Below are 14,031 nucleotides of genomic sequence, written 5' to 3'. Positions count from 1 at the left end.
GAGGTCCCTAGTTTGGTTCCTGGTGCCCCCCAAAGAAGACAGCGAGCTGGCATGACAGGCAGGCATGACAAGCTGCCACAAGAAGATGACCCAACAAGAAAAACAAGAAGGAAAACATAAGAGGCACAACAAAGTAGGGAGCGGAAGCTCCTGGTGCCTCCTAGAAAGGACAAGCGAGACAGCAAGCTTACAAGATGAGCAAGAATGACGAGCTGGCACAACAAGGTGATGCAACAAGAGACCAAGAAGAAAGAAACACAACAAAGCAGGGAATGGAGGTGACTCAAGCGATTAGGTGCCTCCCTCCCACACTGGAAGTCCCGAGTTCAGTTCCTGGTGCCTTCTAAAGAAAAAAGACTGACAGACACAGCAACTACAAACAAGGAGGTGGGGGGGGGGGGAAGGGGTAGAATAAAAATAAATCTTTAAAAAACAAAAACAAAATGTATGCTTATCATACAGTTTTGGGAATAATAACCTTGGCATTTCTCCATTCCTTATGTTTTCATTGCCTAGCTGAGCATTATGTATACACAACTGATAACCTGATTGCTTATAAAAATACTAAATCCCAGGCCCTACTGCAGACCTATCAAAGCAGCATCTTGAGGGGAGGGGCTTTAGAATTTGTAATTAGGAACACCAACCTGGATTTTCAGGGTTTTCCTTGCCTGTTAAATTCTGTCAAAATTTCATCTCAACTGCTAATATTTTTATTTTTCATGATTATATAAAATATTTTGCCAGATTTCATATTTTTCTATACATACATTTTTTCAGATTTGTTTTTTCACCATTGCTCTATCAGTTTGGAATTCACACTTTCTGGGAATTTCTACATTGGAATACCTGTTAATTTGGTCTTCCAATTTAAGATCATTCCAAATTATTAAAATATTTCTCTCTTCCATTTCCTTATTCTTGTATACCAAATACACTACCCTCCCATCTATGTGAGATTAATCACATTCCCAACAGTGGTATAACCACCACGTTAGCAGAACTTTCCCATCATCCCAAACAGAAACCCTGCACCCATTATGCATTAACTCCCTCTCCCTTTGCTCTCTTCTCCCACCCCACTAATGTGTACTCTTAGCATGTGTATGAATTTGTATATTCAAGTTATTTCACATAAATGGACTCATACATAATCTGTTCCTTTTTAACTGACTTATTTCACTCAATATAATGTCTTCAAGGTTCATCCATGTAGTGGCATTTATCAAACTCCATTCCTTTTTAGGGACTAGTAATATTCCACTATATGTTGTGGCAGTTTGAAATTATTTTACGAATCTTCAATTTCTTGAAAGTCTGTTTGTGAAATAATCCATTCCTGTGGGTGTGAGACCCTTCCAACTGGAGTATGTCCGTGAGCCATGACTCAGGTTGAATCTTCGCCCTCTTGATGGGTCTGATAAAAACAGACACAGGAAAAGGAAGCTGCTGTTTTCTTTTCTCCCGCCATGTGAGAGAGGACTAGAGGATCACTTAGGCAGGATGCCCCCAAGATGCTGGGCCTATAGAGGAGGTCAAGAGATGAGCCCTGCTATATGCCTATTAGCCTACAGCAGAACTCAGGAAGAAAACAGTGCAGCTGAGACTGACAGATGAGGCCCGGAAAGACACAAGTCCCCTGCCAGGTTGCTCACAGCTGAACTCTAGGCTTCCAAGAGACAGTGAGCCTGGAGAGGAAGGCTGAGACCTTGGCAGAGATTGCTGGCCATCTTGCTTTGCCACATGCCCGGACAACAGGATCAACAGTAGCTGACTTTGGTGAGAAAACACTTCTTATGGTACCTTGATTTGAACTTTCACTGCCTTGGAATTGTAAGCTTTTACCCCCAAATAAATTTCCTTTAAAAAGCCAACGCATTTTTGGTACTTTGCATCAGCAGCCCTTTGGCAAACTAAAACACACGTATATAGCACTTTTATTTATTCATCTGCTGATGAATCTTTGGTTTGCTTTCACCTTTCTGCCATTCTGAATAATGCTTTTATGAATATTAGTGTACCATATCTCTGTTCAAATCCCTGCTTTCATTTCTTGTGGGTATAAACCTAGAAGTGAGACTGCAGAATTATATGGTAGCTCTAATTTTAACTTTTTGAGGAACCACCATGCAGTTTTCCATAGCAGATACATTTTACATTCCCATCAACAATGTACTAAGATCCCCATTTCCTCCCATTCTCACCAGCACTTATTTTTTAAAAATAATAGCAGTCTAGTGGGTGTGGGGTAGTATCCCATTGTGGTTCTCCTTGCTCTTTTGCTACACCTGGCTTGAAAATTCCCACGCTTAGAGTCAACTTGACTGTCAACATGTTTTACTTTTACATTTGAGTTGCTGAGTGTGACTACAGAAAAGTCACACATCCGTCTGCACTGGCCCATACAAATTAATTGTCTCCAAATTGTGTTAGGTTCTTAAAATACTCAATAATCCTGAGCAGGTCTTCTCAGCTGCCCTTTTTATTCCTTTCAGCAATCATTCCAAACTTTTACTACCTCAACCTTCCACTGCATTTCCCACCCCTCTCAACAGGTGATCTAACCTTCAACATTACAGAAATAAATGCTAGTAGCTATTATTCCCTCAGACCCATCAACAACTTTCAACAAATTTAGCCTCACTACCGCTTCCCTGCAATCTGAGATGAAGTGGTAACCTATGGAGGGCTGAGTTGTCTGTCCACCAGGTGCCTGATCTTCCTGTCTGCAGTAGGACCTACTTAATTTACAACTTTTCTATTCAAGTCTGACTTTAGTCCTCACAAAACTTCACATAATGACTACCTAACATCTAAACCAATGATACTTTTCAGTCTTCTTGATCTTTCTGTGGTATTTTGCCTTGAAGATCACTCTGACTTCTTTCTCCTTAAAATTCTCTTCTCTCAACTTTCTGGGGCAATCTTCTCTCATTCCTCTCCTATCCCTCTCAGCCTTGTCAATTAGTCCTCTTCTTCACTTGGGTTCTTATATGTTAGTTTCCCCTGGGTGCTACCTAGCCTTGGCAACCTCAGCTACTCTTGATTAATAATTCCTAAATTGTGGTGCACATCTCACTCTGCAGCATGCCTAAGGTAGATGTTGTACTCTGTGTACTTTTCTTGGATTGTGTACTTTTCTCGTTTCTTGTTTCTTAATAAAATTCTTTACTCCCTTGCTTAAAGATAAATTAAAAAAAAAATCATCTCCAATTCAAATCTTTTGTTCTAAGTTCCCAGACTTTCAAGCTACTAATTAGACTTACTCACCTGGATTTATTCACTTACTAAACAATCATTTGAGCAGCTTCAATATGCCAAGCACAGCACTAGATGCTAGTGATACAGCACTGAGACGACATTTCTCATCCTTACTGATCTTACATTCTAGCCAAGTAAGTTATATGCCTCATAGGCACTTTAAATTCAACAGATCACCTTACCCTCTAAATCTGCTCTTTTCTCCTCTATTCCTCATTTTCTCTGTCTCCTTTGCCTTGTCTATATTCTTAATTAGTCATTAAACCCTGTCAATTCTATGTCCTATCATCTCTTTGCTATGCCCCCTCCACTGCCTTAGTTCCAGTTTCATCATTTCTCACCTGGACCGTTACTTCTTAGTGGTTTCTTCTTCCTCAAAGAAGCATCAATCCACCCTCTATTTCAAAGTAACTTTCTAATATGTTATTTTCATTTGGGCATATGTCTCTCAGCTTAAAAGCCCTCAGGGGGCTTGACGTCTTAACCATTATGCACTTGACAGTATCTATCTGCACAACCCCTATCTATATTTAGAAGCCCAGCTCCCAATAAGAACAGGTGCTCCAAGCAGAACCAAATTACCTATACATGCTATCCTCTCTGCTGACAAGCCCTCCCTTCTTCTTCCCCGTTCCTGAGAGCCTAAAAAACTGATCAAAGTTGAAAGCTTAGTTGTTATACAGACATATGATGTTATATTTCAGTGGATTAAAACAAACTGATAGGAGCAGATGTGGCTAAGGGGTTGAGCACCTGCCTCCCACATATGAGGTCCCAGGTTCAATTCCTGGTACCTCCTAAAAACAAAAAACAACAAAAATGAAAAAACAAAAAATTGGAATTTCTCAGGTCAAGTTTGTGTGCATGATAAAGTGTCTGAATCAGTGTTATGCTTTAGAGCTATAAAAAAAATAATTAAAAATTAAGTTTAAGGCTTAGCTTATTTAGATGATAGCATAATGGTTCAGAGCCCAGGCCCTAGAGCTAGACTACCTATATTTGAATCTAGCTCATATGGATGTATGACCTTGGGCAAGTTATTTAATCTCTCTGAACCTCAGTTTTCCTTCCTGAAGTAGAAATAATGCTGGAAGTTATCTCATAGGGATTTAAGAAGTGAGTTAATATATGGAAGTCCCTGGCATTCAGTAAACCCTGTATGTGTGTAGTTCTTATTATGTCTTCACAGTTACCCCTTCCCCTAAGGTTAAACACCTCCTCCTTCATATTCCCACAGCACTCTATCACAGAGGATTGTAACTGTCTCCCTCATTACATTGTGAAGGTCCCAAGACAGGAACTTTGTCTTATTCATAGCCAACACAATAAATGTCACATTTTTATCTGAGATAACTATCAATAAATGCGAATTCTGTTCAAGATAAATGCTGTGTAGGTATAAGGAATATGCAAACATTTGGGTCGGCCTCAAAAGGTAAGTCAAATTTCCAGTGAAAGTAAAGGTGAGAGAAAAAAGTAATAAAGAAAAGCAAAACAAAACAAAACAAAAATCACCAAAAAGAAAAAAGAAAGGAAAAAAGAATGAAAGAAAAGGTGAGAGGAAAAAAAACAACACTCTACAATGTTGAAACAGCATAAAGCAGACAAAGTGTAGAGGTGCCTAGGCAATGACAAGTAGACTAGGGTGTGCCTAGGGTGTTTGAGGGGAACTTGTATTGAGAAATAAAGCCAGACCAAAAGAGTGTTATCCCTGGTGTTGAATGCTAGCTTAAGGTGTGTTTGGACCTATTCCAAAAGGAATGGAGTCTAGGTTATTCCTTTTGACTAGTAGTGCTATTATGACTTAATCATTCTAGTTAGGTAACTAGAAGTAGTGTCAAGACTGGATTGGAATGTAAAGCTGGAAATGGGAGACCAATGAAGGGTACTATTAGAACTCAGGCAAGAAGCAGCAGGATCTTAAATGGGGCTATCCAAATGAAAGACACGGGAAATACAAAAACAAAATTTCAGAGGTGACATTAACTATGGGAAAGAAAGTTGTGATTCAGAGGTTTCTTACTTGTGTGACTGGAAAAAGATGCTATTAATGAAGATAAGAAATAAAAAGTAAGGAGTAAGGCTAGGAGTCCAGGAGACATGTGGCTACTCCACCAAAAAATTTTTTTGAAAATAAACATGTTATTTAAAATTCAAATCAGGGCAGCGGACTTGGCCCAGTGGTTAGGGTGTCCATCTACCACATGGGAGGTCTGCAGTTCAAACCCCGGGCCTCCTTGACCCGTGTGGAGCTGGCCCATGTGGAGCGTTTATGTGCACAAGGAGTGCTTTGCCACGCAGGGGTGTCGTTCCCCCCCACCCAGCGTAGGGGAGCCCCATGCGCAGGGAGTGCGCCCCATAAGGAGAACCGGCCCGTGCGAAAGAAAGTGCAGCCTGCCCAGGAATGGCACCACACACATGGAGAGCTGACACAACAAGATGACGCAACAAAAAGAAACACAGATTCCCATGCCACTCACAACAACAGAAGTGGACAAAGACGCAGCAAATAGACACAGAGAACAGACAACTGGGGTCGGGGGGGGGAAGGGGAGAGAAATAAATAAATAAATCTTTTTAAAAAAATTCAAATCAAATGCTAAGAAAGAATTATGCTATCCATTGGCACATACCGCTCTTGTTTGACAAGCACATCAGAACAAAATGTGTCCAGTCCAAAAGGCTCATTTGTTCATTAAATAATATATTTATAGCAGTTTGGTACTATTTATGAATTCCAAAAATAGATATTGGATTATGTTTGTAAATTGGTCTGTTCCTCTGGGTATATTAGATTGTCTTGGATTCAGAGGTTTCACTCTTACTTGATTAAATTATGATTAAGGTTTTGATTGGGCCAAGTGAGAAGGGGGCGGGGACTCATAAAGAAAATGACATGGCAGAGGAGACAGCTGTAGTTTTTTGATGCTGGAGTCCCAAGAAGTAAACACACAGGAGAAGAACAGAGATGGCTCCAAAGATACTGCCGAGGCCCTGGGAAGAGAGAGCCTGACAGTCTACAGCCGATCCTGTGGAGAGACTAGAGCAGCTTAGCCTGGAGGGGAATGAGCCCTGGGAGAGGAGAATTATCCCAGCCTATAGCTGATACTGGAAGAAGCTGGGACCACAGAGCCTTAAGAGGAAGAGGGAGGCTGATCCTTGCTGAGGTCAACAGCCCTCTTGCCCCAACATGTGAGGGAAGTAACTTATGCTTTATGGCCTGGTAACTCTAAGTTTCCACCCCAAATAAATACCCTTTTATAAAAGCCAAAAAATTTCTGTTATTTTGCATCAGCACTCCTTTGGCTGACTAATGCAATATTACTGTGCTTCATTTTGGGGGAAAAAAATACCTTACTATGTGGAGGTGTGGCTGAAAAAATTTTGAACGCTGTGTAATCCTAAAGCCTACTTTTTCAATTGGTCACAAAAGAGTATTTTCTTAACTGTAAGTAAAGCCACTCAGATTCTGTTTTGATCTAAATATCATAATGAAAATTTAAACCTGCTTAAATATTTAGAAACAATGACTCTAATTTTGCCTACTTGCCGCTAAAATGCTTGCATTATTATTTTTGAATCTGTGCTGTTCCCTCTACAATTCAAATCAAGTATGCATTGCATGCTTTATTTTCTCTATCAAGACTCTTTCTTAAAAGGTGGAAGAAGATCTAAACTAAAAGTACAATGCTCAAAAATTCTTATGACAACCTATTTCTATCAGGACAAATACAATAGTAAGAAATTTAAAAAGGCCAGATATTTCTTTTCCTGAAATGGAGAAATTGCGGAATAAAAATGTACAATAGTAATCACACTTCAGTGCATAACAGAATCTTCTAGGGTGCTTGTTTAAAAACCATCTGGGGGGAAGTGGATGTGGCTCGACCAGCTGGGCGCCCACCTACCACATGGGGGGTCCCAGCTTTGGTCCCGGTCCTGGTGCCTCCTAATAGAAGATGAGCAGATGATGCCTCCTGCTACAACAAGCAGATGCCACAAGCCAGCAGAAACCACAGCCCGAGAGGAGGGATGTGGCTCAGGCCACTGGGCACTTGCCTCTCAAGTGGGAGGTCCCAGGTTCCCTTCCCCGGTGCCTCCAGGAGAAGGCAAGCAAACAATGATCAGACAGACAAGAGAACCATCTGGGGGAGGGGTGATAAAGAAAAATAAAGTAAATAAAATAAATCTTAAAAAAAAAAAAAAGCACCTGGAAACATGTGGCTCAAGCAATTGAGAGCCCAACCTCCCATGTGGGAATTCCCTGATTCAGTTCCTGGTGTCTCCTGAAAAAAACAAACAGCAAAACAAACAAACAAACAAACAAAAAACAACTCAGGGAAGACAGTGTGGTTCAGTGGTTGAATGTCAGCTTCCCACAAAAATGAGGTCCCAGTTCAATCCCTCATCCCAGGTACCTCAAAAACAAAACAAAACAAAACAAAAAACAACTACCTGCCCTTCTCCCATCTGAAGAGATTCTGATTTAGGAGGTCCTGAGACCTACTCTTTTCAGTCTTGTTTTTAAATGTTTTTGCATTCTTTTTTTTCTTCTTCTGTGTATACACATTTTTATTTTTTATTATTTTTTAAAAAATATGGAACACTTCACGAATTTGCGTGTCATCCTTGTGCAGGGGCCATGCTTATCTTCTCTGTATTGTTCCAATTTTAGTATATGTGCTGCCAAAGCGAGCACTGTTTTTGCATTCTGATGCAATGTTTCAAGGTCACACTTTGAGAAACAGGTTCACTGGCTCTGAAGTCAGAGAGAGAAATGTGGTTTAAAGTCCATCTCTCCCACTCACCAGCTGTGTGACCTCAGACTACTTACTTAGCATCTCTGAGGTTCAGATTTCTCATACATAAAAGGAGATAACTAGAAGCTTCACAGGGTTGATAAGAGAGGACAAAATGAAACAGTGCTTATACTGTGCTTAGCACAGTGCCTAGATATAACAAACAGTGCCTAGTTGTAACGATTCATTTGGTACTACAGGACAAAATAAGGAAGCACTGGACATGTGAACATATTCATCCTGACAAAATCTAAAAGCTTTTTAACTTGTGGCAATGTTTTTTCCATTTTCATACTAAAACTTCCTCCACATTCTTACAAGCACCTCCTGGTGCTCTTTGTCTCCCTCTTCCTTTAATTTTGTAATATATGAAAAAAGTTTCTTTACTTAAGTGCTTCCAGTTCTGTAAGCAAAACTTATCAAAGGCATAAGAACATGAACACAAATCTTCACAGAAAATCCTTGCTTTACTTTTCATTTATCAACATAAATAATTTAAAAGTTATTACTCTTACTGAACATTAGTCAGATATTACAAGAAAGCAAATCTATTTACTTTTCCTTGTAGACTACAAAAATATGATGCAAATTTGTTATCTAAGTATTGAAGGTCAATTTTTAAAAAAATTCAATCTTTTAATTGTGCTATAAGCAATTCCTCTCACTTCATTAAATAACTTTGCTAGTTTCTCCAATTTCAAAGTCCAAAATACAATTTATAAATAGCTAATTCCACTGTCTTATCCTAGAAGACATACACATACACACACACACATATTTACATAAACGCACACATTTTGTTTTGTTTTAGGAGCTAGACGGGGATTGAACCTTGATGTGGGAAGCTGATGCCCAACCACCGAGCTGCATTGGTTCCGTGATTTGGTTTTTTCGTTTGTTTGCTTGTTGTTGTTGTTTTTTCCGGTTTGTTTTTAAGAGGCACCTGAGGGAACCAGGGACTCCCTCTTGAGCCACATATGTTCCCCATATTTTGACTTAGAATTCATTATAAACTAAAATTTTCAGGAACTAAAAATTCTAAATGGTACTTTTCTGTAAGCAGGGAAATTTACGGAAATATGTTAATTTATTACGCATAAAAGTATGCAGACATCCTCCGCGTCTTTCTTACCATTTGAAAGCTTTATAAAGGTCATCAGTTAATATAACTACTTCATCTCATTAAAAACACTAATAATAATATCCTACAATAGTATTTTATGTCCCACCAAAAAATCCACTAACAGGAGCTTTTTCATTATCTGAGAGGGTCAGAGAAAGCAAAACGGGAAACTGAAGTGCAGGCTGTTGAATGTGAAGGAACCATGGCACCTCGCTAAGCTATAATTATCATATATAAATATTTTTCAAGGATTCACTTGTACCAGGCACTATACAGATTACTACTCTTCAACCAAGGCAAACGGGGGAAGAGAGTGGGACGGAGGAACTGGGGCCCCGAACGCCCTTTCTGAAGTGGACGGCAACTCGCCTCAAAATCAAGGGAACACTGTAAATGCTGTATTTTTCGAATATCAGGAAAAGTACAAAGTACCATTGACTACCAGCGTTTTCCAAAACCCTGTAGGATACTGTATAAGAGTTAAGATTCGCCTACCGTGGAAATCCTAGCAAAAGGGTAATTTAGAATAAGCCTGTACTGTATCCGTTTGAGAGGGACAGAAGGGTGGAAGGCAGTGGGTTCGTGAGGTCTACCTGAGGAGAAAATTGAGGGCGCCGCCAGGAAGGTCTGATAATGGTTTTTCAGACCCCAAAAGTGGCGGGGGTGGGGGCTTTTGAGCCCCAGACCCACCTCCACTTCCCTACGGTACCCCGACCAGGTCGGGAAGAGGTCCGCGGGAAGAGTGTGAACCCGGCCGGGGACGCGGAAGCCGCCGCTGGTTCCCGGGAAATCGAACCCAGCGTCCCCAAGGGAGGAAGGGCTGCAAGAGGGCGGGGCGCGGCCGCGGCTAGGAAATCGAAAGGAGAACGGTGAAGAGGAGGTGCTACGCCGCCGGGGACCCCTCGCCGTACCACACCCGGGGCCCAAGTCAGGGAAAAAGGGTTCCGCAAGTGAGACGCAGACAGAACTTACTCCACGGTCCTCCTCGGAGAGGAAGTCCGGGCCGTCGTCCAGGCCTTCCTGCGGGGTCACCGGTGCCCGGCGCGCCGAGAAAAAGGGTGGGGTGGAGAAAACAAAAAAGCAGACATTAGTGCCAGGCCGGCGCTACCCCCGCGCCGCCCCGCGCCAGCCGCCCCCACCGTGCGCCGGGTTCGGCGCCGCGAAGAACACCCACCATCATGGCTGCTCCAAGGCGAGGGCCAGCGCAGGCGCGCAGCGCACCGCGGGTCGGAGGGAGCCCGAGGCCGCGGGAGGGGGCGGGGCCCGAAGGGCGGGACCTCGGAGCAGCCCCGCCCCGCCTGGGCGCGGGGACCCCCGGGTTGACCAGCCCGGAAGGCAGTGGACCACAAGGTCCTCGACCAAGTTCGAAACATCTAAGCCAGGGAGAGCTCGAAAGCCTAGAATCACGTGGATGGGAGCACTCAGCCGCTGGCCGGCTCAGACCCGAGAGCCACCCCCAGGAGCTGTCCAAGTCCCTTGCCCTGAGGACTCTGAGCGAGAGCCCTGAGCAAGAAACCAAGCAGGCATCCTTGAGAAACCACAACAAATCATCTAGTCTTTGAATTGTGCCACACGATAATTAATCACAGTTAATAGTATTTTTGCCCGTGGAAGTTGCGGGAACCAAGGGCCTTCACACAGGCAGCAGTCAGGGACTGTAATCAAGCTTTTAACTGCTGGTGAAGTAATAACTATCTCGGCTTCGGGGCACTAATGGTTTGGGAACTATAAGAGTGAGCTGTTCACATTACATGAATGTTCCTTTCCTTTATACAAAGAAATCTTCCCCAGACCTCCTTTTACCTTCCAGCTGCACACACACACACACACACACACACACACACACACACAAGCAGTTCCTATGCTTTCATTCAGTTAATGCCACCCACATCTCTATATGTTCAGGTCAGAAACCACAAGGTCCTAATCAAATCCTTCCTCTACTTCACTCCTTACTTTCAATCATTCAGTAACCAAATCATATTGCTTCTATAATAGATTGTCTCCCTTACCTCTTAAATTGGTCCCATCTTTCCTGCTTCCACAACAATTAACCACAATACCTTTTTATGGACCTTTACAATACTCTCCAGCCTAGTTTTTAAATTTTCCGTATCTCTTCTCCATTCTACACACTGCTGCCAGTTTTTCTTCTCAAATAAAATATCGATGATTATGCTACTTTTCTGTTCAATAAACTTTACAAGCGTCCATCACATAAAGATGCAACTTCTCAGCTTATGATTTTGGGCCCTCTGTCTTTGAATTCTCACCTACTATGCCTGCATCCTATGTTATTGAATTGAAGCTCTCAATACAATAATGTTAAAGTTAATAATATTTTCATGAGAACTACTTGTAGCTTTCATTTTGTATAAAGGAGAACTAAGGCAGAAAGAGTTTAAGTTACTACCTGTAGTAGTCAGCCAAAGGGGTGCTGATGCAAAATACCAAAAATCGGTAGGTTTTTATAAAGGGTATTTATTTGGGGTAGAAGCTTACAGTTACCAGGCCATAAAGTATGTTACTTCCCTCACCAAAGTCTGTTGCCATGTGTTGGAGCAAGACGGCTGCTGACATCTGCCAAGAGTTCAGCCTTCCTGGGTTCCTCTCTTCCTGGGGCTTATTTCTGTCCAGGTTCATCTGCCCTGCTGCCTCCACAAGGTTGGCTGTAGACTATCAGGCAACTGGCTCTGTCTTGCTCCCCAGGGCTCAATTCTCTCTGGGCTCAGCTGTTTTGCTAATCTGTGTGCTTACTTCCTGGGGCTCCAGCATTAAAACTCCAAACTTCCTTCACTGTGGTGTGGTTTCTCTGTGTGTCCCTGCCCACCAAGAGGGTGGGGACTCAACGACCTACTGAAGAGATTCAATCAAGTAAAAGTGAAATTTATGAATCCTATATAATCTAATATGCCCAGAGGAAAAGACCAGTTCACAAACATAATCCAATATCTATTTTTGGAATTCATAAATAATATCACACTGCCATACTACCTGTCTTAGTTTGCCACAAGGCTGCCAATGCAGAGTACCAGAAATGGGTTGACTTTCATAATGGGAATTTTATTAGGGGAAAATCTTACAGTTCCAAGGCCATGAAATGTCCAAATCAAGGCATCATCAGAGATGCTTTCTCACCAAAGTCAGCTATTGGTGACCCAGATGTCCTGCCATGTGGCAAGGCAAGATGGCAGCCAGTCTCTGCTGAGGTCCCTGCCTTTCTCTCCAACCTGCACCATCTCCCAGAGCTCAGCTGTGGGTGATCAGGCATATGGTTTGTCTCTTCAGCCTTGAGCTGCTCCATGGGTCCAACCTTTTGGGGGTTTGTGCTTCAGCTTCAGCTGCTGGGGATCCTCGAGTCCTCTTTCTCACATGGTTGGGTTAAAATGGCAGAGATCCCTTTTCTGTGTCTCTCTGTGTGTTCTCAGTTTATGTAAGACCCAGCAAGAAGACAGAGATCCAATGAACTTCATGCCTCACCCACATAGCCCAATCAAAAGCAATCTAATTGAATGATCTAATCAAGGTCTCTTAACTAAATATAATGCAATTAAAGGGTCTTACACCCAAGGAATGGGTTAGTTAAAAAAACAATCTTTTTTTGGAATTCACCAAATTCAAACTGTCGCACTACCCCAACAAGGATTATTCTCCAGTGTGTGGGGAGAAGGTGTTTTTTGTTTATTGTATCTTGTTGCCCAATGCAGTGTAATAATGACTAGAATTAGTGTTTTTCACTGGCACTCATAAGGTGTCATGTGGTGCAGTGTGGTGTGATGAAGGGTCAGGAGGAATGTTTCAGTACTTTGTTGCTAATAAAAAGTGCCAATATTTCCTAATGATTTGTTTTTCAAATGGAAGGTAAGAACTGTAAAGCTCCATTTCCCAGATGGAGAGAGAGGAATGTAGCTACAGTTAGTGAGCAGGATTTGTGCACAAGTGTCAGGAACTTCAGTCCTTGTGGGCAAAGGTTGAGAGGTGCTGCATAGGTCTGCCTCAAATGTCTCTGATCATTAACCAAGGGTTTTAAATTTCATCATTTAAACCAAGTCCAGAAACAATTATATAGAAATTGTGGCTGTTTGATATTATTTATGAATTCAAAAAAGAGATATTATGTTTGCAAACAGGTCTGTTCCTCTGAGCATGATACCCTTTAGTTGATTTAAAATCAAAACTTTACATTTACTTGATTAAATCAAGATTAGGGCTTTGATTCAACCTCTTCATTAGGGCATGCAGGTTTGAGTCTCCACACCCTTGGTGGGCTATATAAATGAATGCTCAATCAAGGAGATACAGAAGTAAATACACAGAAGAAGAAATACAGAGGAATAGAGAGAGCTCCACAAACATGGAAGAGGAATGAACTTTGATCCTGTGGCCCCAGGAAGAGAGATAAGCCATTCGCCTAATAGTCCACAACTGACCTTGTGAAGAGAACAGAGCAGCTGAGCTGGAAAGAAAGCCTTCAAGCCTACAGCTGAGACCAGAAGAAGCCTTAAGAGGAAGAGGAAGGTAGCCATAGTGCTCCAACATGTGGCAAAAGACTTTGGTGAGGGAAGTAACTTACTCTTTATGGCCTGGTAACTGTAAGTTTCTACCCCAAATAAATATCCTTTATAAAAGCCAACAGATTTTTGGTACTTTGTATCAGTACCCCTTTGGCAGACTAATACAGAAATGTTGAAATTCTCAAACACCAAAACTTTAAAATCAGTTTTAGGAAAGATAGACAAGATTTAAAATATGAGTAATAGCTAAAATTTTTGACAAACACATGTAGCATTTACTGCAGCTACAACCAATAGCTAAAACTTGCATGAGTAGAGAACCCAATCTTGAAAG

General features: G+C 41.8%; 1 protein-coding gene and 1 non-coding gene across 2 annotated transcripts in view; both read right to left on the bottom strand.

The window, feature by feature from the left end:
* SNX6 (sorting nexin 6) overlaps window positions 1–10,634 on the bottom strand; it is an 89,568-nt gene extending 78,934 nt beyond the window's left edge. The window contains exons 1-2 of the mRNA XM_004467893.4: window positions 10,358–10,634; window positions 10,156–10,203 (exon numbers count right to left, since the gene is read on the bottom strand). Coding sequence (XP_004467950.2) covers window positions 10,156–10,203; window positions 10,358–10,363 — 54 coding nt within the window. The 5' untranslated portion in view covers window positions 10,364–10,634. The remainder of the gene's footprint in view (window positions 1–10,155; window positions 10,204–10,357) is intronic.
* LOC111766400 (U6 spliceosomal RNA) lies at window positions 7,854–7,960 on the bottom strand. The gene has a single exon (XR_002798461.1). It is a non-coding gene; the product is annotated as a U6 spliceosomal RNA (small nuclear RNA).
* Window positions 10,635–14,031: the final 3,397 nt, after the last annotated feature.

Source organism: Dasypus novemcinctus, chromosome 3 (assembly GCF_030445035.2).
Source record: "Dasypus novemcinctus isolate mDasNov1 chromosome 3, mDasNov1.1.hap2, whole genome shotgun sequence".
Lineage (NCBI taxonomy): Eukaryota > Metazoa > Chordata > Mammalia > Cingulata > Dasypodidae > Dasypus > Dasypus novemcinctus.
The sequence above is the reverse complement of the archived record's forward strand: the minus strand, read 5'-3'. Positions and strand labels throughout refer to the sequence as shown.